The sequence below is a fragment of the Equus caballus genome, chromosome 17 (assembly GCF_041296265.1).
Source record: "Equus caballus isolate H_3958 breed thoroughbred chromosome 17, TB-T2T, whole genome shotgun sequence".
In the NCBI taxonomy this organism is placed as follows: Eukaryota; Metazoa; Chordata; class Mammalia; order Perissodactyla; family Equidae; genus Equus; species Equus caballus.
This window is the reverse complement of record NC_091700.1, coordinates 70,365,401-70,389,344: the sequence shown is the minus strand read 5'-3', so window position 1 is coordinate 70,389,344 and position 23,944 is coordinate 70,365,401. Positions and strand designations below refer to the sequence as shown.

At 35.6% G+C, this 23,944-nt stretch overlaps 1 protein-coding gene across 30 annotated transcripts in view; it reads left to right on the top strand.

Moving 5' to 3' along the window:
- Positions 1-23,944, top strand: part of MYCBP2 (MYC binding protein 2) — a 256,284-nt gene that overhangs the window by 191,754 nt on the left and 40,586 nt on the right. For 18 of the 30 annotated variants that reach the window (XM_070239263.1, XM_070239253.1, XM_070239265.1 and 15 more), the window contains 4 exon segments: positions 15,859-17,502; positions 18,433-18,602; positions 19,565-19,809; positions 22,342-22,509. In XM_070239263.1, coding sequence (XP_070095364.1) covers positions 15,859-17,502; positions 18,433-18,602; positions 19,565-19,809; positions 22,342-22,509 — 2,227 coding nt within the window. 30 annotated transcript variants of the gene reach the window in all.

Genomic DNA, 23,944 nt, shown 5'->3' with positions numbered 1-23,944 from the left:
TTCCTTTATAATTTAATTTTAGGAATGTAGGATAGTTTTAAATGAAAAAAAAGATTTCTTAAATATCACAACTCAAGTTCTCAGTTAAGTAGACAAGTTCTACATAGACACACATAAACTGCCCCACATGTTAACTTTGTCTAGCATTTCTATGAGCATTATTATCAGTTGTTTTTTTGTTGTTGTTGTTGAGGCATAGTTTTTTTGCTAAGCTTTGGAATTGGTATTTAAAATTATTCTGGAACATTAATTTGATAACTTTTCAAACTAGCAAAATTATTTTGCTATATATATGCACACATGCAAATTATTTTGACTGTCATTCTAGTGAAATAAAATTATTAAAAAAAATAAAAGTTACAGATTTTCCTTGTCTTACTGTGTGTGTGTGTGTGGAAAGACATGAGGGAGGGATAATTTTGTATGTAGAATTTTCTTTACTGTTTTATAATTTACTTTTTTACTTCAAAATTATTTATGTAGTTTTTAGAATTGGTAAGCAGTTTGGCAATAAGGCCCTGGTGGACTGAGGTGGGGAATAATATCTGCACCTGCGTTCTTTAAGAATGTTGGGGCCAACCCAGTAGCATAGTGGTTAAGTTTGCGCTCTCTGCTTCAGCAGCCTGGGGTCCCTGGGTTCCAATCCCGGTCACGGACCTACACACTGCTCATCAAACTATGCTGTGGGGGCATCGCACATTAAGATAGAGGAAGATTGGCAACAGATGTTAGCTCAGAGCCAATCTTCCTCACACACACACACACACACAAAAGAATATTACATTCTTATTTTCATTATCTTTCCTTATTCCTTTTGAAAGCATTCTTTTATGTCCCAAGCCCCTGACAGTGTCTTACACATCATATACATTCAGGGAGTACTTAATGACTGTAGATACCTAACATTATCACTTCTTCGTTGTAAACCGTGAATGCAAGAGCGCGTTTGTCTTGTTATCTTATGATAGATATTTCACTGTTTACTCAGAGTACATCTTCAAGGAAGTGAAAGAGTATTTCAGTCATAATTAAAACCAGCTATAATATGATGATATGACGTCCAATAATTCTGAGTTTATGCTAATTGAATCCTAAGCAAGATCCTCCATCTGAAAAACTATATTCCAAATGACTGTGTTTAACATAGACATTTCTATCTACTGTCCAAGAAGCTAAATAGTTTATTTTTGTTTTTCTTGGTAAGAAAAAGTGGTAAATAAAACATTAAGACAATTTACTATTCTCCCAGAGATTTTAAGCAAATAACATATATGTCAAAATATATGTTACTTTCAGGCCCAGATAGGGGACCGCTAGGTTACCTTGCAATAAGCGTTTTTCTGTTATACCCCTGTCACAGTCTTAAATAAGACAAAAATGCTAAAAGTGACCCAAAAAGTCCACTTGAATATCTGCTTGTGTATTTATTTACATGTGAGAATACTAACATATACTAAAGCACTGTTTACTTAGTTTATAGAGACATAGTGATGGAAAGACTTTAAGCTCAAATTTCCCCTCCAGCCACTTACTAGCTTTAGTTAAGGTATTTGACATGTCTGAGCCCTTTTTAGCTCATCCATAAAATGAGATGCCTAATAAATATTATCTGCTAATATTATTATTGCCTTTTGATGCAAACGGTTAACATCTCTCATGCTGCAAGGAAGACTGGAAGAAATTACAGTCTGAAAGAGAGCTCTGTTGTCTGGAATGAGTTGCAGGAGGGAATTTGGAAAAGGACAAATGACGTTTCCTAGCTACTCCTTGGTACATTTTTACAGCATAACTTCATCATTTCTTTTGAGGTTAATTCTTTATATAGTAACACCATATTCAAATGTTAGTATGAATGTTAGTATCAAGGCCAAGTTTGTTCCCAGGAGTTAGAGATCATTTCTATCCTGGACTATAATGACATTACAGAATTTGTCCATTAGTTTGCTTGCCTGCTGTGGAGGTGTGGCATGGATGGAACACTTAGGAAGGAGACCTGTATTTTAGTCTTTGTTCTCCCTCTGACGAGTTTTGTAACATTAGCCTGATTTCTAAGATCCTTTTTCTCTTTATAATTTTTATAAAGAAAAATTGTGTGATGATTTTTAGCAAAGATTTTATAAAATCAGGGTCATCTTTTATTCAAATATTCAAGTTCAATAAAATTTTTTACACTTGAATCTATAGCATCTATCATAGCAGCCAACATATTTATTTTAGTTTTGGTTCTAACATCTCTAGCATTCCTACAAATCCTTCTCATTTTAATCTTTGCCATAATTTATCATCACTCAGCTTTTCCATCTTCTCTGTGGTGTGAAAGCTTTGACCCGTATTCCTTTTCCTCTTCATCAGCAATTTCTCCATTGACTCTTTACTTTATCCTAGGAATTCAAACCAAAGAGAATGCTGCTGTTGTTTATAAGACAGTGTCTCCTGGTACATCTGTTTGCTTTCTCCTGTCCATATTTGAGCTTTTAGCTCTCCCTCTGCCCCCACCTCTTTCTTGGCTACTATGTTTATTCCATCCTTCATTACCTTCTTTCTTCAGGTTGGTCACTCATTCTTCCCTCATCTATTCACTTGCTTTTATTATCTACTCTACACTAGATTTTGGGGACCAAAAAGGTGACTAAAATACCATCACTAGTCTTGAAGGGCTTCTGGAATATTGTAGAAGGCAGCTATGTTTAAAAAAAAAAAAGGTATTGTAAGTGCTGCAGGAACAGTATTCACAGGATGCACTGGAAACAGAAAAAGCTCCTGGCTCAGCTAGAGAAAGCATTCAAAAAAGAGGTGGCCCTTAGTCAGCATGTTGAAGGACTCATAGGAGTTCATCATGTGGCAGTGGGGGTGGGGAAGGTGGTTACAGGAGCATTCCTTCTGTGAGAATAGCATAAGCTCTGTTATTGTGCACTGCCTACGTGTCAGGCTCTCTTCTAAGCACTGGTCATGCAGAGTCCAATTTGGGAGACTTTTTGCAGTAATCAAGGTGAGAAATGATAGTAGCTTTACCAAGGTTGTAGCCAAAAGGATGGTAGTAAATCGTGCAATGCTAGATATATTTTGCAGGGGAAATCAATAGGATTTGCTTAAAGATTGAATAAGCAATGAGAACATTGAAATAGTACAAGGTGAATCTAAGTTTTTTGCCTAGGCACTTGGAAGAATGTAATTTCCAATTGCTAAGGAGACTCCAGGAGAACTGGGTTTGGTGGGCAGTAACAAAGGCTTAATTTTGGACCTTGTATTGGTAAGCTACTGTTGCATAACAAGCCACCTTAAAACTTAGTACTTAAAATGAACACTATTTAGCTCCCAGTTCTGTGAGTCGGCAGATTAGGCTGGGTTCATCTGCGTAGTTCCTTTAGTCATGGCTAGGTTCCTTCATGCATCTGTAGTTAGCTAGGTAGTTTTGCCTTGGGAAGTTGACTGGCCCTTGGCTGGCATCAAAAGGGTAATTGAGGGGCGAGCCCTGTGGGCAAGTGGTTAAGTTCCCCTGCTCCGTTTTGGCGGCCCATGGTTTCACCAGTTCGGATCCTTTGGGAAGAAGAAGGGAAAAAAAGAAAAAGATTGGCAACGGAGATTAGCTCAGGTGCCAATCTTAAAAAAATAAAAAAAGGGTAATTGAGTCAAGTGTCTTATTAGGCAGGCCACCCTTACTTTATTTGCATGGACGTTGAAGGATTCTGAGAAAGCAAAAGCATGCAGTCTTTGAGGCCTAGGCTTGAAACTGACACAGCATTACATCTACCACATTCTGTTGGTCAAAGCAAGACACAAGGTAAGCCTGTGTTCAAGGATGGAGGTATAGACTCCACTTGTTGATTAGAATTGTTACAAAGGGGCATGGATACAGGGATAGAAATAATTGTAGCCATGTTTGTGAATGATCTATCCCAGATATAAGTTCCTATTAAATCCAGTAGAGATACTAAGTTGAGATCAATGTATGACACTGGAGTTCAGGGGAAGTGTCTAGGCAGAGCATGTAAGTTGGGAGACCATTGGTGTATAGCAGAATAATTTGAGAATTATTATATATAGATAATATTTAAAGCCATAAGCGTGGATTAAAGCAGCAAGAAAGTAGAGATATGTGAAAAAGAGAAGAAGCCTAAAGACTTGAGTCCTTGGGTACTCCATTGTTCAGAGGTGGCAGGGAGGAGGAAAAATCAGCAAAAGAGACTGAGAAGTAGCCCTGGAGACAGGAGGAAAACCAAGCAAATGTGGTGTTTCTGAAAGCCAAGTGAACAAAATATTTCAAGGAAATAGTGATAAGCTGTATCAAATGTTGCTAATAGGTCAGTGAGGATTAAGAATGGACCATTGGATTTAGCAACGTGGAGGTCACTGATGATCTTGATAAGGGCAACTCCAGTAGTGTGAGATGCTAAAGCTTGGTTAGAGTGGGTTCAAGAGAAAAGAGGGAAAGAGAAATTGGAGACGAGTATTGATATATCTGTCAAGATTTACTGTAAAGGGGAAGAAAAAACATAAAGTGAAACCAGGAAAGGGGACGTGAGATCTGGAGAGGTTTTTGCTTTTTAATGGAAAAAAGGTAACATCAAGCTTGTTTTCTAATGAGAATGATCTAATATAGAGAGAAACTGCTGATACAGGAGAGAGAGGAAAATTGCTACAACAATATCCTTGCATAGGAGAGGGGATGGGATCCTAGTGCAAAGTGGAAAAGTTGGCTAAGTAGGAGCACAATTAGTTTTATCCATCACAACAGGAGAGAAAGAAGAATGTACAATGTTAGGAGCTTGAGAATGTCTCCTTTTTCTTTCCCCCACTCAGTAAAATAGGAAGCCATCATCAGCTCAGAGTTAGCTTGGGGAGAGTGTTATAGTGGTTTGAGGAAAGAGAAGTTATGAAATAGTAAAAGCTAGCACATATCAGATATTTGCCACATAACGGGCACCGTTTTAACCACTTCAAATGAATCAGCTCATCTGATCATATAAGAGAACATGATTCACTTGAAAAGTGTCATGCATTTGTAGCTTAGAGTGTGAGTACCCTGGTGGCAGTCTCTTACTCTAGAGAGGATGGGGCCAAGATTGCAAAGGGTCTTGTAAGCCATAGTTAGTAGTTTAGACTTTATCCTGTAAGTATAGTGAACAAAATGCAAGGAGCAGATGAAGGAAACATATAGTTCTGCAGAATTTTAAACAAAAGGAATGATATAACCAGCTTACATTTGTGAAAGATAACTGAAAATATTATGAGAGGGAGAATGTTTGAGTCATGGAGTCCAGAGAAAGCTGAGTGGGGCTTAAACTAAGGTAAATTACAGTGGGAATGTAGAAGAAGGAACAAGTTTAGAAATATTAAGGCAGTAAAATCCACAAGACATGCTAATCACAGTTAAGGGAGCCAGTCTAGAATGACATGCAGTTTTCTAGCTTTGTTTTGAAAGATAATATGCTTACCTAGTACCAATACAGGGAATAAAAAGCAGGTTTTAAGGAAAAATGAGTCGTTAGGTAACTTAGCTCTAGTAAGCTGTAACGTAATTTGAATATGAGAAACATATTTAGTATTCCCATAACTGAAGATGGCATTGCTGACTGACAAGTTGAAAATATATCAAGTTATTCATATATACATTTTAGTAACAAATCATGAAGCATTCTTAGGATTTTGCAATTATTTTAGAAAGTGTTTCTTTAAGTATTTCAACTATATTTTCATACTAGGTCTGCCATATCTTCCACTTTGCTATTCTCTGAAACTTCTACACTGTAGTATATTTCATTACTTGGGCTTAGCAAAACTAAAACTAAATGTTTACCTTTTTGTTTTTGACAGCTTTATTGAAATGAAATTGATATATAGGAAATTGCACTTATTTAATGTATACATTTTGATACCATCACCATAATCAACTAAATGTTTATCTTTTAAATCAGACTTTTCATCCCTTATCATTAGGGATTGTCTTTCTTCTTTCTCCTCCTCCTTTTGTTTATTTAAGTAATATGTTATATGATGGTATAATTATTTTCTGGTGTTCAAGGGGCCTGAGAAGTCATCCAGCAATCGCTTTGGAGATAAGGGAATTCTCAGTGACTCGCAGAAGTTAGCTGGCAAATCTAAGACCTGAATTCTTAAGAGAGACTCTTAACTCACTCCAGTGATTGTTTTTCTACTACACCTCAGTTACCTTACATTGACTAAAAATTGGAAAAGTCAAGAGGTCATTTAATCTAGCCTTCTTATTTTATTCATTTAATTTTTTTTCCCACCCAAAGTCTAATTACCATCCATCACCGTAAACGTGTGCCCTTTTACCCTTCTCCCCTCCTTCTGCTCTGGTAACCACCAGTGTATTTTCTGCATCTCTGTGTGTGTTTGTTGTGGGTTTTTTGGGTGTTTTATCTTCCACATATGAGTGAAATTACGCTGTTTTTGGCTTTCTCCGTCTGACGCATTTTGCTTAGCATAATGCTGTCAAGGTCCATCCGTATTGCGGCAAATGGCAAGATTTCATCTTTTTTTTATAACCTTCTTATTTTATATCTTAAATCCCTCAACAACATCCCTGATAAACTTTTTCCACATAGGAATTTCACAGTATCAGAAGGCTGTTCTCGTTGTCTCTTCTTCTCGGTTGGTTAGAGAATATGGAAATAAAAATCTACCCCCCTCCCCAATAATAATCAAAGAATGGAACAATGCCAGGACACTTAACTGTAGTTGACACTTGCTTAGGGTTCAAGGCAGTGAGCTGGTGCTTGCTTTTTTCTTCTTTCTCCAAACGTAAGTATCATGTCCCAAAAGCCCTTTGGTTTTATCTGTCTTCGTGCTACATAAGTGTATCCTTCTGAAGGCAGGGCGTAGTTACAGTTAATGTTAATCACCTGATCAAAGTGTCTGATTTCTCTGATGTATTGTTATTACGTTTTCCCTTACAACTAATAGGCAATTTATGGAGAACCAGGTTTTTATTTTTGAGAGCGTCTTCAGCCCTCGTGTGTCTCAAGTTATTGCTTAAGGAACAATACTTAATCTCTTCTTACAGTTTTTTGAAGTTAGTCTTTCTAAGGCCCAGGATACATAAAAATCAAATTTTTCTCAGAATTTTCCTATGTCAGCCATCATACACTCTGAAATATGCTTTTCCCTAATGTTGTATCCCTTAAACGTATTTACTAGCGATTTACTATATATTCAGTAATATGTTACAAATGTATTTTATGCAAGTGCAGTTATGTCTAGAAGTCATTTGGAGACACATAGTATTTTGGGGGTTTATCCACCTTACATATTTTCATCCATCTTCCTTTCTACATTCATATCACGTGGATTAATGTTGTATTCTAGTGAATATCTTATTTCTATTTTATCCTTAAGTTGGAAATTTTATTCCAGTTTGCATTCTTTTCTAATTTGTTTAGTATACTTACATTTATGTAAATAAATTTTAGTTCCTATTTCTTAAGCTCTTAAGTGTTTTAAGCTCCTTCAGCATTCATGCAATTCCACCTTTCTCCTGATAGATTTACTAGAATTCTGGATATACCAATCATGCAGTGATACTGCATCTAAAGTCCAGACTGCTGCTAGCTAAGAATATGTAATTATTGTCACTACTACCTTATTTTAAATCCTTCAAAACATCAATGGAGAAAAATGAGAATAATAATTATATTTAATTATACTTATTTGTTATCTGCATATTGTTTGGTTACTCACATTTTTTTGCCAGGTTGAAGATCAATTTATTGTCTCCTTAAGAACTAATAAACTAGTTTTTTATATTTTTAAAAATAAATAGTTTTAAAGTAAGTAATTTCCAGAATATCTGGAATATATATATATAAAACATATATCCAGAATTATAAGTTAGACGTAAGCATTTACTGCCTCTTGCAGGAGTCTATACTGTCAAAAATATCTGAAGTTCTATTCAAAGAATACAAACATACAATTACTGGGATTTTAATTGGATGAAGAAAGTCAGGAATACTGTTCCTATCGTTCTACCATAAACTTGATAAAATTTTATCATTATTGTTTGTGAAGGATCTATTTTTTTCTCATATCTTAAAAAATATATACACACATAAATGTAGGTCTGTATAAGCAGGAAAAGAATATAGTACATTTGAACATTGCCATAGACTTATTTATAAAACTTTCTCAACTTCTTTCAAATTTCTATGTTAGGATTAGGATTCTGTGTTAGTAGTTTTATTGAGACTATAAAATTTGTAACTGCTGCGCTGCCTCCTCAAGATTGAGAACTAGACAACATGAGCAGCAAAAATAGATGCTGAAGATTATTTCTGCCATTTGTTATTTGTAGCATCCCAGTGGAATGTTCTGTGAAAAAAATTCCCATCAATATTACTTCCCCTGTGTGAGTATCAGGGAGACCGTATGCAAGTGTCATTAGACACCCGACCTCTTGAATACAATGTATTTCCATTACAATGTCCTTCCTAACTAGTGTCCTGTTTGACCTTGCCTGCCAATAATTTGGTAATTAATAGCTTGAAGATAGCGCATAATAAGAAATCAACAAATTTAATGCTAAATTGAATTTACACAAGTACAATACTTGTGGGAGTTTGTATCAGAATCCCTAAGTAGTCAACTTTGTTTTATAGTGCTCTGGTGTATTACTGATTTTTAGTTGTGAAATTTACCAGTTCTGATCATTGCGTTATTGTTGACTCAACATTGAAAAGGAATATATGACATTTTTTAAACCCCAGAACTGCGGTTTTGTGTACTGCCATCACATGGTGACAGGTGCCTTGATTCTTCCAGTTTATGGTCCCAACAAGGCCAGGGTCCTGATATTCGTAGCAAAATCACAATTTGTCTTTGTTAAACTGACGTGAGAATGCTTTCCTTATAAAAAAGAAGAGTTATACTGTTTTATTATCATCAGTACCTAGGGAGTAATTTTTTAAAGTACAATTTACAATGACTTCCAAGTTTCTGTGACCAGAGAATGAATAAAGTCTCCCAGGGAACAGTATTTCAATGACTGAGGGTCCGCATATACAACAGTGGTGTCATAGGATTAGTACCATATAGCCTGGGTGCATCGTATCTGTACTATCTAGTTTTGTGTAAGTATACTGTGTGATGTTTGCAGAACGACGAAATTGCCTAACAACACATTGCTCAGAACATATTCCTGTTGTTAAGTGACACATGGGGCTGCATATCGAAGTATGTTCAAACATGAGCAAATTTTGTAAAAATTAAATGCGTAGAACAAATATTGTCTGCAGTCACAGCTTAATTTCTTTAGGCATTTAACAGAAACCTTTTTTAGACTTTCAAAAAATATTTTTTCTTCTTCACTCTGAAACCTACCTAGGAATCCAATCTCTCTAAACTTTCTAACATATTGAAAAGCTCTCAAGGCTATTTGGGCTTCAAAACCGTTTCCAGGAGTTTGTCCTTAAACCTCTAACATGTTATCAAGTGTCTTTGTAGTTTTCACATATATGTTTATGAGTGCTTCCAATTAAGGTAGTAATCTGATTTCCTGCTCCTGTATCCTCCTGCTAAACCCGGTCTTCACAGATTTTTAGCAACCAAGCCACGAGACAGACTGTATCCTTACATTGGCAGTTTGAATTCCCCTTGTATTAACTCTTCTAGTCAAAAGCTGGCACCCTCCTAATTGATATTGTCAGTAAGAGTTGCAGACTGTGTATTGTATGTGATAAGCATAAGAATTCCTTTTGCAGTGCCTGGTACCTTTTAGGTTTTATAGACTTTGAAAAGAAGGCTGCTCAGAAACATTAAAAATTGAACATTTTTTTTAACTTAGGTGAAGATAGCTTAATGGCATGTGTGTCACATCTCTCTATCCACTTCTACAATTCTGCCTCTTTGTTTTTAAAGATTGGCACCTGAGCTAACATCTTTTGCCAATCTTCTTTTTTCTTTTCTTCTTCTTCTTTTTCTTCTCCTCAAAGTCCCCATTATATAGTTGTATATTCTAGTTGTAGGTCCTTCTGGTTCTTCTATGTGGGATGCTGCCTCAGCATGGCTTGATGAGCAGTGCCATGTCCGCACCCAGGATCCCAACCGGTGAAACCCTGGGTCTCTGAAGTGGGTCACACAAACTTAACCATTCGGCCATGGGGCCGGCCCCCTACCATTCTCTCTTGAACCCACTACAAGGGGTCCTTGCAATTGTCCTTACCCACAGAAATTGCTTTAGTCAGTCTTTGACTTTGTTTTGCTAAGTTCGATTATCAATTCTAAGATTTCGTTTTACTTGATCTATCAGGTATCAGCAGTGTTTGACAGAGTTGCTCTCTCTTTCTTCCTTGAAACACCTTCTTCCTTTGCCTGCTGAATATTTCCTACTTCATCAATTTGTTTGTTTCCAGTCTCTTTCTTGCATCCTCCTCTATTCTGTATTCTAGGAATATCCCAGGGCATTGGTCTTTCTAGACCTCACTCCATAACTGATTTTATCCAGGCATAGAATATCATCCAACATCTGCATGCTTTTGACTCCCAAATTTATCATCCTTGATCTAGTATGTATTTACTTTTTCATTGTCTCTCTGCTTTCCCCTGAAGATAAGCTCCATAAGAACAGGGACTTTATTTCTTTTATCATTTTATCCTCAATTTCTAGAACAATATCTGACACATAATACATACTCAGTACCTTACGTGGAATGACTTCTTGATTTATGAGTAGTTCATCTTTAATAATGAATCAGTTAACTATTACTTTTTCTGTTTTGGGAAAAGTATATTGTATCCAGTTTTTTATTTCAATAATATTAAGAAAGTTATCTCCTTATTACCTGAATTTATTTCAGCTCAATTGATTACATTTATTTTAATTACAAGTTAAAGTTTTAAATAAAAGAGGGTTTTTTTCAGATTTAGATAAAGGGTTTTTTTTTGTAGCATACTGCTTTTGAAAGACTGCACTTCAAAGATTCTAGTAATTCTTTGAAAAAAGATAAATTATTTAATTTTAAGTACTTCATTTTCTGCATGGTAAATCATTAATGTGTCTAACATTTTTCAGTGACTTGTAATTTTTTTTTGGCTTTGTGAAACTTTTTATAAAGAAAATTTGGTATCTCAGGATCTACAAAACAGACGTTAAGTATTGAGATTAGCACTAACGTTTTTCACTGAAGGTGGACTCAGAAAAGTAGTCAACCATAAATGTCAGCTTAGGTCCATTCTGAGATACATACTGGAAAAATCATAGTCATATGTCCATACAGAAAACCAGGTGACAGTAGGTTAAACTGTAAGTAACATTTCTTTGTCTCTCACTATTTACAAAAAAAATTTACTTATAAACTTTCATTTATAAGTAAATGAGCACCAAATTACAGAAAACTGAGTTAAAGAAATATTAGTCTAAAAAGAAATGCTCAAATTTGATTTATCAGAGCCATGAACCTTAATTAACTTCTAAGTTAGCACATTTGGAGCTATCATTATTAATCTAAATTAACTAATTAGACCTTTGTTTCCAGTTTTAATTTTAGAGAAATATAAACTTGTTGAAAAATTTAGCAGAATATAAACTATTTAATAAGTTAATAGTTGCGCATACCATTTGAAATGCTTTGTTTCTGCTTGTGTTCTCTGCTGCATTTTTTTTCCATTGAATCTGTGCTGCTTCTTTGCCAATGTTTTCCACTGTAGAATCTCCATCTCGCAACCTTGCTTCTCGTGAGCGCATTTACAAAAATTATGGTGTAGCTGGGCCTGCCTCTGCTCTCTCATCTCTGTCTCACAAACTGAAGGGTGGGTATGCGTGCATTCACGGATGGGCCATTCTTAATGAACATAGGAGGTTTCAATAAAGAAGTTTTAGTTCACCTCAGTCATTTTCATCCCATTCCATTTTTTAAGATTAAAGTTTATCATTTTATTTAAAATTTGATACTTTGACATAATTTGTGGTGTATCTATTCAATATTATAGTATTGATTATCCTAATTGATATGTATGTTTACTGTATCTGTAGGTTAAACATTACTGTTATTTAATTTCAAACCTATATGAGGTTTTAAAAAATAAAGTACGTATATAGAAAGAAGTGCCTGATTTGAGGAGTCGTAAAATCGTTATTATCAGAACAAGATGGTATATGTATAAGGTGTAAAGCACATTGTGATCTGTTAGAATATAGTATCTTTTGTGACAGGTTAGTCTTAAACTTATTTTTCTGTTGTGTAATATAAAAATCATTTTCCTATTTTAGTTTTTTATGAGAAACACTGGTAATTAAGTTAAAGTTTTTTAGTTTAACTTAGTTATCAGGGCATATATATATATATATATAAACCTACCTATCCTGTCTGGCATGAGTCTTCCTTATAGTATTTTCTTAATCACTTAGTTTTAATATTTTAAACTTAGAAATGTTTAAACTATTGACAATTGATAAAATTTCAGATAATTTAAAAATATGCCTTTGGTCTGTTAAAATACTACAGATGCCTACTCACATATTTTTATCTTAAAGTAATATTTAATTAAACTTTTAAAATCTTATCTTTTAAAAAAATGTTATCAGAAAGTTTTACAGCAGTGGCTAATGTACTGCATAACTTTTTCAAGTAATTATTAATTTTATTTTTTTCTTAGAAATGAGTAAAACAGTTTTACATTTCTCCTTTGTACAGTTGACAGATGATACTACATAATATTCTAATGTAATAAATGGTATTATAGAACCTGATCTCTGGAGCATATAGTGTTGTATAGCCTGATATACTATATATTATGGCATGCCATATTACCATATAGTATTATGTTATCTTATGACCTGATGCTTTACGATTTGGGCATGAAAAAAATTATGCAGGTCATTAATGAATGAATACTTAACATTTAACATGTTTACTAATTTGTTTGGCTGTACTAAATTTCTATCCTGTCCTGTATTATTTTTTTCTTCAGAATTTCTTTGTCTGAAGTTAGAAAATTTTTGGCCCATTATCACTTAAACTTAGATATGATAAATATAATCATTAAACTAAATTAAGTGACGAATGTGAAAGTATTATGTATGATCTAAAGATTTTTAACAGTATTTATTTTATTGATATTTCAAGCAGCTACAATATGACAATTTTTAGTAATGCTTACTACATGCTTCAAAACTTTTGAAACCCAAATGAAGATAAACATCAGTTAGTTAGCATACAGGTTTACAACACTTAACAAACATGACATATTCTTTTTTAAAAATATATGAAAAATATTTGGGAAAAGTAAATTTTTCAAAAGAATTTAGTTATAATTTGACAGTACATCTCAGGAAGAAATAACTCCACATTATTTTTGCACCTAGACTCCAACAGGTGTTCAGCTATCACCACTTACAGTACTTAAGAAAGTATTCACCACTGGTAGAGATATAGAAATAAGGTATACAGAGGCCTGTACTCTCTAACACTCTCTACATAACAAACATTTTTGCCAGCATATGACAAGTAGTGTTCCTGATATTTGAAAGATTCTGGTATTCAGCCAACCACAGAGGAGATTTCCTTTATGAGGAATTGCACACCATTAATTTAGAAAGCAAACCTCTTTAAGTTCATGAATTGAACTTTTAGAGAGAAGAGTGCCAGATATAAAAGATTTACTACTTACTTGTCTAGATTCACCACTATGTATGATTCAGCTTCTGAGATAAATGTGATGATGAAGGCATTTCCAGCTATCAAAAATTAGTACTCCAAACATCACACACTCAAAATTAGTGGCAAGGACTAGGCTGTTATTTAATTCTACCAAATGCAATATATTTGTTTATCAGATTTGCATCTATTCGCAGATTGATAATATGGGCAACAGTTTCTTAAACTACTTTTGTGCAGTTTGAGAGCACTTATTATCAAGATTATAACAGCTTTTTATCTGTGCTCTACCAAGACAGCATCAATGTCTAGAATTTTTTTCTATATTGTGATTTTTTCACCACTTTTCCCCCAAATTTAGCCTAGTCTCATACACTGCTCTTATAAAAGGACACATATACGTAAATGAAATTCATGATAGAATAATAAATAACTTCAAGAAACTGAAGAACATTATATTTTGGTATAGTTACTTTTATTCATCCAAAGAATGAGAGTAGTTATTCGAAACACTGGCATGTGGAAATTAAAATAAATATTCAGTTCATCATTATGCCCTCAATAGGCTATTTGCCATACTTTGTTATTTTACTACAGAATTACTCAACTTGCATGCAGCTCACCCTTACACAACAATGGCTACTGTCACCTCTGTCCTGTGGCTTTGAGAGCCATAATTGTAAAAAGTGGATTTTTGGAGAATCTGAAGATTTGGGAATAGCAGAAGAAAAAGAAATTAAGAAAGTAGAAATTCATTTACTCAGTCAACAAATGTTATTGAGCACTTACTATATTCCAGGACCCATTTTTGACATTACATCAGTGAAGAGTAACAGACAAAAATACCAGGCCTTGCTGGACCTTCCTTTAGGAGGGCAGATTCTATGGCAATACTGTCTTGATTTATAAATAACTAGAGTGTGACTATAAGCACATGTGCGTGCTTTTGTGCATGCACAAACACATAAGCAGGCCCAAAAACATTTCTCTGCATTATCCAAATTTGTTCACATCTCTTTTGCCAAGAAAAGAAAGAAAGAAACACTTGCAATGTAAACAGTTAAGAGTATCAATTTACTAGATACCCTTTTTGAAAAAATATAAATACTTCTAGCAAAGTTTATGGCTTTTCAGTTTTTCGTGCCACTCAAATCTCTTCAATCAGACTGCTCTCCTCCTAACTAACTGATATCACTTATTCTAAGAGTAGGAGTTTTTATTTTAGGGAAGAAAGGTAATGTTGCAGGTTGTACCACTTACTGGCAACAAAGGCAACCTGGCTCAAATGCCTCAAAGGAAAGCATAAAGTAGTAGGAAAGAGAGACACTGAGTATGAGTAACAGCCAGGATGCCAAAAACAAATGGTGTTCATTTAGAAGTAGCTAGTGCTTTGCCTAGGCAAGAGGAAGATTATTTTTCTTTTTATCTTTTCTGTTATTCACCTGACTCCTTGTTTTGAGGCCCCGCAATTCAGACTCGTACTACTAATTCTGAGGAGCCTACCATTTCTCTTCTTTCCAAGGAGACACGCGCTGAGTTCTAACCGGCCAAGCTTAATGAACTAAATAAACTTTTAGAATACAGTCTGTTTATAAACAACGGACTGCCCGAATTACTTGTAATTAAATAATAGCTTTAGGGAATTCATATGTTAATTATAAATTATTCTAATCCACTCATTAAAATAGAGTGTCTTCTAAGCAGCTCTTTGTTAGCCTCATTGTATTTATTTGTGTACTTGAAAACAATAAGTGTATCTGTACATAAATTGAGTTCCCTAACTCAACAAGACCTGCACCATTACCCTAATAAGGATGTGAAGTATTAGTATACTGGAAATTTAGCTTGACTCCTTCATATTTAAAAATAATAGTTTTGCATAATTTTTTATTCCAAAAGAAATTCTTTTTTTTCTTTCTAGTCCCTCACTGAATTTAAATTCTAATTAATTATTGTACTAGGGTGAGGTTAACATATCACAAATAATTTATACTGGTGCATAGGCACTATTTATTCAGTCTGTTTTGCATCCATAAAAATAGTTTTTGGTGGAAATGTTTGTATACTGATGTAATAGAAATTTTATGAGAAATCTCTCCCTTTTTGTCTTTATTCTTAAAATACTTTTGTCTATGACAAGCAATATGCATTTTTTAGGTATGTTTTTTATTTTAGTGTTTAGTGGCTGAATTATCAGTGAGTTATATTTTTATTAACAAGTTTCACTATGAAATGGACCACACAGGTGACCGAGGAACTATTTCAACATCTTCTAGACCAGTCTCTACATCAGGAAAATTAGAACTGTCCTCCAAACACAGCAGAACACTTAAACCTGATGGACGTATGAGCCGAACTACTGCTGATCAAAAGAAGCCAAGGGGTACAGAAGGTTTATCAGCTAGTGAATCCCTCATGTTGAAATCTGATGCTGCAAAGTTGAGGTCAGATTCTCATAGTAGATCATTGTCCCCCAACCATAACACCTTGCAGACGCTAAAATCTGACGGGAGGATGTCTTCTAGCTTCAGAGCTGAATCCCCAGGACCTGGTTCTCGGTCATCATCTCCTAAGCCAAAGACTCTCCCAACCAATAGGTCTAGCCCATCTGGTGCCAGCTCCCCACGCTCCTCCTCACCACATGATAAAAACCTACCTCAGAAAAGCACTGCTCCTGTTAAGACAAAACTTGATCCTCCTCGGGAACGCTCCAAATCAGACTCTTACACTCTTGATCCAGATACCCTCCGCAAAAAGAAAATGCCCCTCACGGAACCATTACGGGGACGGTCAACATCACCAAAACCAAAACCAGTACCAAAAGATCCTAAAGAGTCCCCCGGATCTGAAAATAGAGCTCCCTCTCCCCATGTGGTACAAGAAAACCTTCACAGTGAGGTGGTTGAAGTCTGCACTTCAAGTACTTTAAAAACAAACAGCCTAACAGATAGCACCTGTGATGAAAGCAGTGAATTTAAGAGTGTGGATGAAGGTTCAAATAAAGTTCATTTCAGCATAGGAAAAGCACCGCTGAAAGATGAACAGGAAATGAGAGCATCCCCCAAAATAAGTCGAAAATGTGCTAATAGGCATACCAGGCCCAAAAAGGAAAAATCTAGCTTTCTCTTCAAAGGAGATGGATCCAAACCTTTAGAGCCAGCCAAGCAAGCCATGTCTCCTTCTGTGGCTGAGTGTGCCAGAGCAGTCTTTGCCTCTTTCTTGTGGCACGAGGGCATAGTGCACGATGCAATGGCTTGTTCTTCGTTCTTAAAATTTAATCCTGAACTTTCCAAAGAACATGCTCCTATAAGAAGTAGTTTAAACAGCCAACAGCCTACAGAAGAAAAGGAAACCAAATTAAAAAATAGACACTCATTGGAAATATCATCTGCACTGAATATGTTTAATATTGCACCTCATGGACCAGATATATCTAAAATGGGTAGTATCAACAAAAATAAGGTGTTGTCTATGCTTAAGGAACCACCTCTGCATGAAAAATGTGAGGATGGGAAAACCGAAGCCACTTTTGAAATGTCCATGCATCACCCAATGAAGTCTAAATCTCCTCTTCCCTTAACTTTACAACATTTAGTAGCTTTTTGGGAAGATATCTCTTTGGCTACTATCAAAGCTGCTTCCCAGAATATGATTTTTCCAAGTCCTGGTTCTTGTGCAGTTCTTAAAAAGAAAGAGTGTGAAAAAGAGAATAAGAAGGCCAAAAAAGAAAAAAAGAAAAAAGAAAAGACAGAAGTTCGGCCCAGGGGTAATCTGTTTGGTGAGATGGCCCAGCTGGCAGTAGGAGGACCAGAGAAAGATACCATCTGCGAGCTGTGTGGAGAGTCCCATCCATACCCAGTGACATATCACATGAGACAGGCTCACCCAGGTAAGTGATGTAGTTGAATATGTATAAGTACTCTTTATGAAGAAATGAACTAGGTCACTTCTAAATTGAGCTGTTCTTTGAATTATGTTAAGGTACAGGGAAACTCTTGCCCAGAATTTATAGTGTCTTACAGTACGGGTTTTAAAGTGCGTTATTAATAGAGGTTTTGTGAAAAATAGGTAAGGAAATTCTGATAGAATGGTGGTAAGGCAATTTAGTACTATTTCATTTTAATGTATCACATTCTGAAGTATTGTTTATTTTTAAAAAGTTTTATGTGTTATCCAAAGGATGATTTTTAAGGTGTCTCACACAATAGAAATAAGGGCGTGTCCATACACACAGAAAAGATCCAAATATTAGGTCTGCTTTGACTTTAATTTTCAAAATTGCAAATTAGATTAGATTATACTGATTTCTTTGGGCATTTTTCTATGGAGGTGATATCAAGTGTTTCATCAGAAGACTGTATCTTAGATAAATGTAAGGATTTCTGTAGCAGTTGATTAGTATTTCAAAATTTGCCTGAGTTTGGTTAAATTTTTTCTCTTTCTACATATTACACCTGAAATCTTTTGTAAAATATGTGATTCCTTAAAATATATCATTCTTACAGAATATTTTATACCCATTTAGTCCAATTTTATTGACATACTCAAGTAAATCTAAATGTACTCATATCTTATATTTCTTTTTATCTACCTGTATTGAGTAGCTCTGATGTTTTAGGCATTATTTAATTGATTAGTTTTTGCTCAAGCATGCTATTTTTCTAATATAGGTAATAGCCTGAAAAGAAAAAGTCAGTAACTGGCTGTAGTAGGTTGCTTACTTTGAGAATGTAAATCTGTCATTTCTGTATAAGTGGCAAGGATCAGACTATTAAGTACACTTAAAGTGTTACGTATTTGTTTTTGTTCTTGTCTCCAGGTTGTGGCCGGTACGCTGGTGGACAAGGTTACAACAGCATTGGGCATTTTTGTGGAGGATGGGCTGGGAACTGTGGTGACGGTGGCATAGGAGGAAGCACTTGGTATCTGGTATGTGATCGCTGTAGAGAAAAATACCTCCGTGAGAAACAGGCTGCTGCACGGGAGAAGGTATATTTGTTCTGTTCTGGCTATACTGTCGCGATAAGGATAAACTTATAAAAATCTCTTTATGATCGTATTACATCAGATAACTCAACATAGTTGATATTAAAGATCAGCGTTTAAAACAAGAATAATATACCAATTTAATATTTGTTCTAGGCCAGCCGTTTTGAATTAGAAAAATGAATTATATCTTGGGATAACACAAGATGACTAACCTGTGGCACATATACCTTATTGACGAATGTTTATTGTGTAATTCTTTATTATTGTCTACACATATACATAGCTTTCCCGTTTCACCTTTCTCTCTTAACTCTCCCTCTTTTTCTTTTTCTTTTTTTTTTTCCTACTCTTTATCTCCTCTCTCTTTTTTTTAACCCCTAATTACGTTGTAGGATTCGTAGAAACTTAAGATCACACTAGTGGCACTCATAACTGAAAATTTTTGCTGAATACAGACACACACACACACACAGAGATTATTTACTCTTCTTTTAAAAATAATGACATTTAGGTTTTACTAGTTAGGTTTTTAATTTTTCCAAGGAAAGAAAATAAATATAGTTTGTATTCAATATAAAGTAGTTTCGGGGTCTGGCCCCATGGCGTAGTGGTTAAGTTCTGTGCGCTCTACTTCAGCAGCCCGGGTTCATGGGTTCAGATCCTGGGTGCAGACCTATACCATTCGTCAGCTATGCCATGGCAGCAACCCACATATAAAGTGGAGGAAGATTGGCACAGATGGTAGCTCAGGGCTAATCTTCCTCAGCAAAATAAAAAAAGTATAGATTCGGTCAATTCAAGAGAAGCATGAAGTAAATGTTGTTTTTGCTAATCACTGTTATTGTTTTAAAACAGTTCATAAGTGTTTAAGAATTTTTATTAGAAACTCAAAGTACTTAGGTTAAGAAATTTAAAATTTGAATATAAGTAGGCAAAGATCACTCCAAATTTTTCTTCTCCAGGTCAAACAGTCTAGGAGGAAGCCAATGCAAGTGAAGACCCCTCGTGCCTTGCCCACTATGGAAGCTCACCAGGTGATTAAAGCAAATGCTCTCTTCCTGCTGTCCCTGAGCAGTGCCGCGGAGCCCAGCATCCTGTGCTACCATCCTGCAAAGCCGTTCCAGTCTCAACTGCCCAGCGTGAAGGAGGGCATTTCTGAGGATATTCCCGTTAAAATGCCTTGTCTCTACCTGCAGACATTAGCCAGGTAATATAACTTGGTTGTTGTTTTTTCAAATGACTTTTAGATTAACAGCTATTGTTGATTAACACCATCACACTACATTACATATTGTGTACGATAAAAAGAGACCTCCAGGGGCTGGCCCAATGGCACAGCAGTTAAGTTTGCATGTTCCGCTTCGGCGGCCTGGGGTCCACCAGTTTGGATCCCAGGTGCAGACATGGCACCATTCATCACGCCATGCTGTGGTAGGCATCCCACATATAAAGTAGAGGAAAATGGGCACGGTTGTTAGCTCAGGGCCAGTCTTCCTCAGCAAAAAGACGAGGAATGGCAGCAGATGTTAGCTCAGGGCTGATCTACCTGAAAAAGAAAAAGAGACCTCTAAGAATTTATTTTCTGAGTTGCTTGGACCAACATATGACTGTTAAAGTACACACTTTATGGTAGTACGTATTTAAAAAGCACATAAATACTATGTCAATTTGTATTATTATTAATAAAAAATACGTCTTAGAAAGTAAAACTTTAGCTACCTTTTACTCTTTGGTAGGCTAACCTCAGTCTGTTGATAGTGGGAAATGCTAAAGTGGAAAGAAACTGATATTTGCTATTGAAATTTTTCATGTTTTTAAATTATTCATTCTGTTAGCATTTAAATGTTAGTTACCTGACTACCAGCTTTCTGCTAGACCTTGAACACCAAGATGAATGTAATAAAATCCTGACTTCCATGTGCTCACACTCCCGTGAAAAGACAGACATGTAAATGAAACATTTAAAATGTTATGTGAAGAGTACTATAATAGAAGTGTGTATAGGATTTTGTTAAAGCATAAAAGATGGAGAGCACCCCCAGAGGCCAGCCTGGTGGTTAAGTGTGCAGGCTCCGCTTCGGCAGCCTGGGGTTCACTGGTTCAGGTCCCAGGTGCGGACCTGTGCCCCACTTATCGAGTCATGCTGTGGCAGGCGTCCCACATATAGAGGAAGATGGGCACCAGTGTTAGCTCATGGCCAATCTTGCTCAGCAAAAAGAGGAGGATTGGCGGCAGGTCTTAGCGCAGGGCTAATCTTCCTCAACAACGACAAAAAAAGATGGAGAGCACCTAAATCTTCCCAAGGAAATCAGGAAAGGTTTCCCAGAGAATCTAGCACTTTTGCAGAGTCTTGAAGGATAAATAAAAATCAGTCAAGCAGGTGATGGGAAGAAAGTGATTCCTAACAAAATAAACCACATGAGTGAAGACACAAATGAAATAGCATTCCACATTTAAGGAATCACAGGCTTGTTAAAAAGCATTCGCTGTGGGGGAAATATATGAAATGCCCTAGAAGTAGTTACTCAAGACCAGGGGCTCTGTAACTCATGCTAAGGTTGGATTTTATCCCATAGACAGACGAAACACTGGGTGAATTTTAAACAGGGAAATACATGAACTGGTTTGCAGTTAGAAGATCACTCTGCTACTAATGTGGAAACTGGATAAAAGGGCATAACTGAAGGTGGAGAGAAGCCTGTTAATAATATACTATTTTCCTATATTGGACTTGAGTGGTGCAGCATGTACTTGCTTATATTATATACTGATACTCTAAAACAGCCTTTCATATACCAAATTTAAACTTTTTTCATCAACTAGCAAGTGAAGATTCTAGAAATTGTCTGCTGGCATGGCTTACCAACTCACAGTTCCACTTGGGCAGTGTTGTCCTCTTTGTGTAGAAGTGTTATATAGGGTTGGTTTCTTTTTTAGTTGTGTACTTACTATTTCAATAAAGTGAATAGGAAACGAAAATGAAAATGTACGACTGAATACATTTGAGACTGAGGTGGAAATCATCAGGTATGCCAAATGCCACGAATCTTTAGCTTCATTCAGACCATTTAGTGAACTTAGGTTAACCCCTCTTTGTTCCAGTTTGGAAAAAAAAAAGAATCAAATTGTAAAACATGTAAAAAATGTTAGCATACCATAATTATGGACTTTATATTTTTAGCTCTCTGGGGAATGGACACTCCCGCAACCCATGGAACATTTCATGTATCTAATCTTTCTCAAATTTGACTCTTTTATATGTTCCTACAAGAGAGGTGACTGCCTCTATTTCAGTCATCCATGCGGGAAATATGAGCCTGAACCAAGGCAGTGATGATGGGGAATGAGGAGAAGAATAGTTGTGAGAACAAACCTGGTGTTCCTTGGCCTGAGTGACTGGTCATGGTTGAAACCTAAGCCTGCTGTGACACTGAAATAGTTTAGCTTAAGCAACTGGATAGTTGGTGGGGTCATTCACCAAAACACAGGAAGATGGAAAAGTTCTCAAAAGAAAAGAAAATGAGTTCAATTTTGGATTTGAAATGTTTCTGGCACCTGGAATATCTATGTGTAAAATTATCAGACTTTTATTTCCTCCGACCTACATCTATGGTTATTTTAATACTTTAATCCTTAATTATAGATTTACATGTCCTGCTTTTACTTCTGCAAAGCAGATTACAAATGGTAATTGTCTGTATTGCAATCATACTTTGTTAATGGATTTGATTTAATGCAGGCATCATCACGAAAATTTTGTGGGCTATCAAGATGACAACCTATTCCAGGATGAAATGAGATATCTACGTTCAACGTCTGTACCTGCCCCGTACATATCAGTAACTCCTGATGCAAGTCCTAATGTATTCGAAGAGCCAGAGAGCAATATGAAGTCTATGCCACCAAGGTATCTGAGTTCTCTCCTCTCTGTTGAATACCAGAGTTTGGTGGAAGAAAGACTCTGGACTAGAAAAGAATGGTCTAGAAGTTCTTTTGTACATCCTTCCATCTCAGGAAGGACACTGAGTCTGCTTTGCTAACGATTAGAATCGTAAGAAAAAGCATACATACATGAATAAGGTAAGGTCCTTTAGGGCAGAGTGAGACTAGTTGGAGAAAAAAGAACAATTAATGGAGTAATAAAATATTTGATTATGTGATATTATATCATTTCATGCTGTAGTAAATCAGACTAGAGAAATGTCACTTTGAGGCAGTGTTTAGAGAAGGTTTCACGGGAGAAGTAGCACTGAAAATAAATCTCAAACTTCTTGGATTATTGCTTGCAATGTGCCCCCTCACTTCCCCTGCTTAGGTGTGATATTATCAAAGAGCTTCTTGAAAACTGAATAGAAGCGTGTAAATATAATGCAGAAAGAAATAGGATACCACTGAGACTTTTTAGAGGAGGAATGACATGATAAAAATACAGATAGTCTCACAGTATCAATTAAGAAACTGAAAAATTTAATCAAAGATTTCAGCTAAGTCTGTAAATTGGATTATGTTGGCAATTGTTATGAAACGAAGATGGATAAAGAAAATATTTTGTAGGAAAAATCAGTGTGACTTGTTGACTGACTGACTAAGGGAAAGGATAAGTTTAGGAGCATCAAGATTTCAGGCATGAATAACTGTGAACATATTGGAAAGGAAGACATTCACTGACAGAGGAAAGAATGTGCTTATTAAGATATGCCACTGTGTTAATACTATACAGTTATAATTATATACTAATATAACAGATACTTTAGTAAAGATAATAGAACTTATATATCCAAATGAGTGTTTTTCCATTGAAAATACTTACTACTTTTTCCCCCAAGTGTGTGAATTATTCATCAGAGTTTTTTTAGGAACGCCCCTTGAAATTTTTTCTGAACAGTGCAGGGCAGCCTTTTCTATCTTTAAAGGTAGTAAAGTATCTTTAAAGGAGAGAGATTTTTTTTTAAAGTGTTAGAAACCGTTTTGAGACTAGTTTGATAAGTGTGATTCATTGGGTTAGTATTACCCTTTAGGATGAAAATCAAGTGGTATAAACTTTAGGTAAAGATAATGAAATATATCTATGATGTTTATTTTATGTATTATGGAATATCATAGTCAAGATAAAATCCTCTAGTGTAGAGGTGTCTAGTATCGTCAGTAGTGTCACAGAAGAAGTTGAAAATCTTCTAGGGAATTCTGTTTTCCATAGCTCCTTCCAGAAGCAAAGCCACAATCCAAGGACCTAGGGAATGCTGCCACCGAAATAGGATATACACCCAACTAGGTGGGATGGTCCCTGCTATAGAACATTGAATAAAATCTCAAGTTATCTCTTAGAGGGGAATAAAACAGAC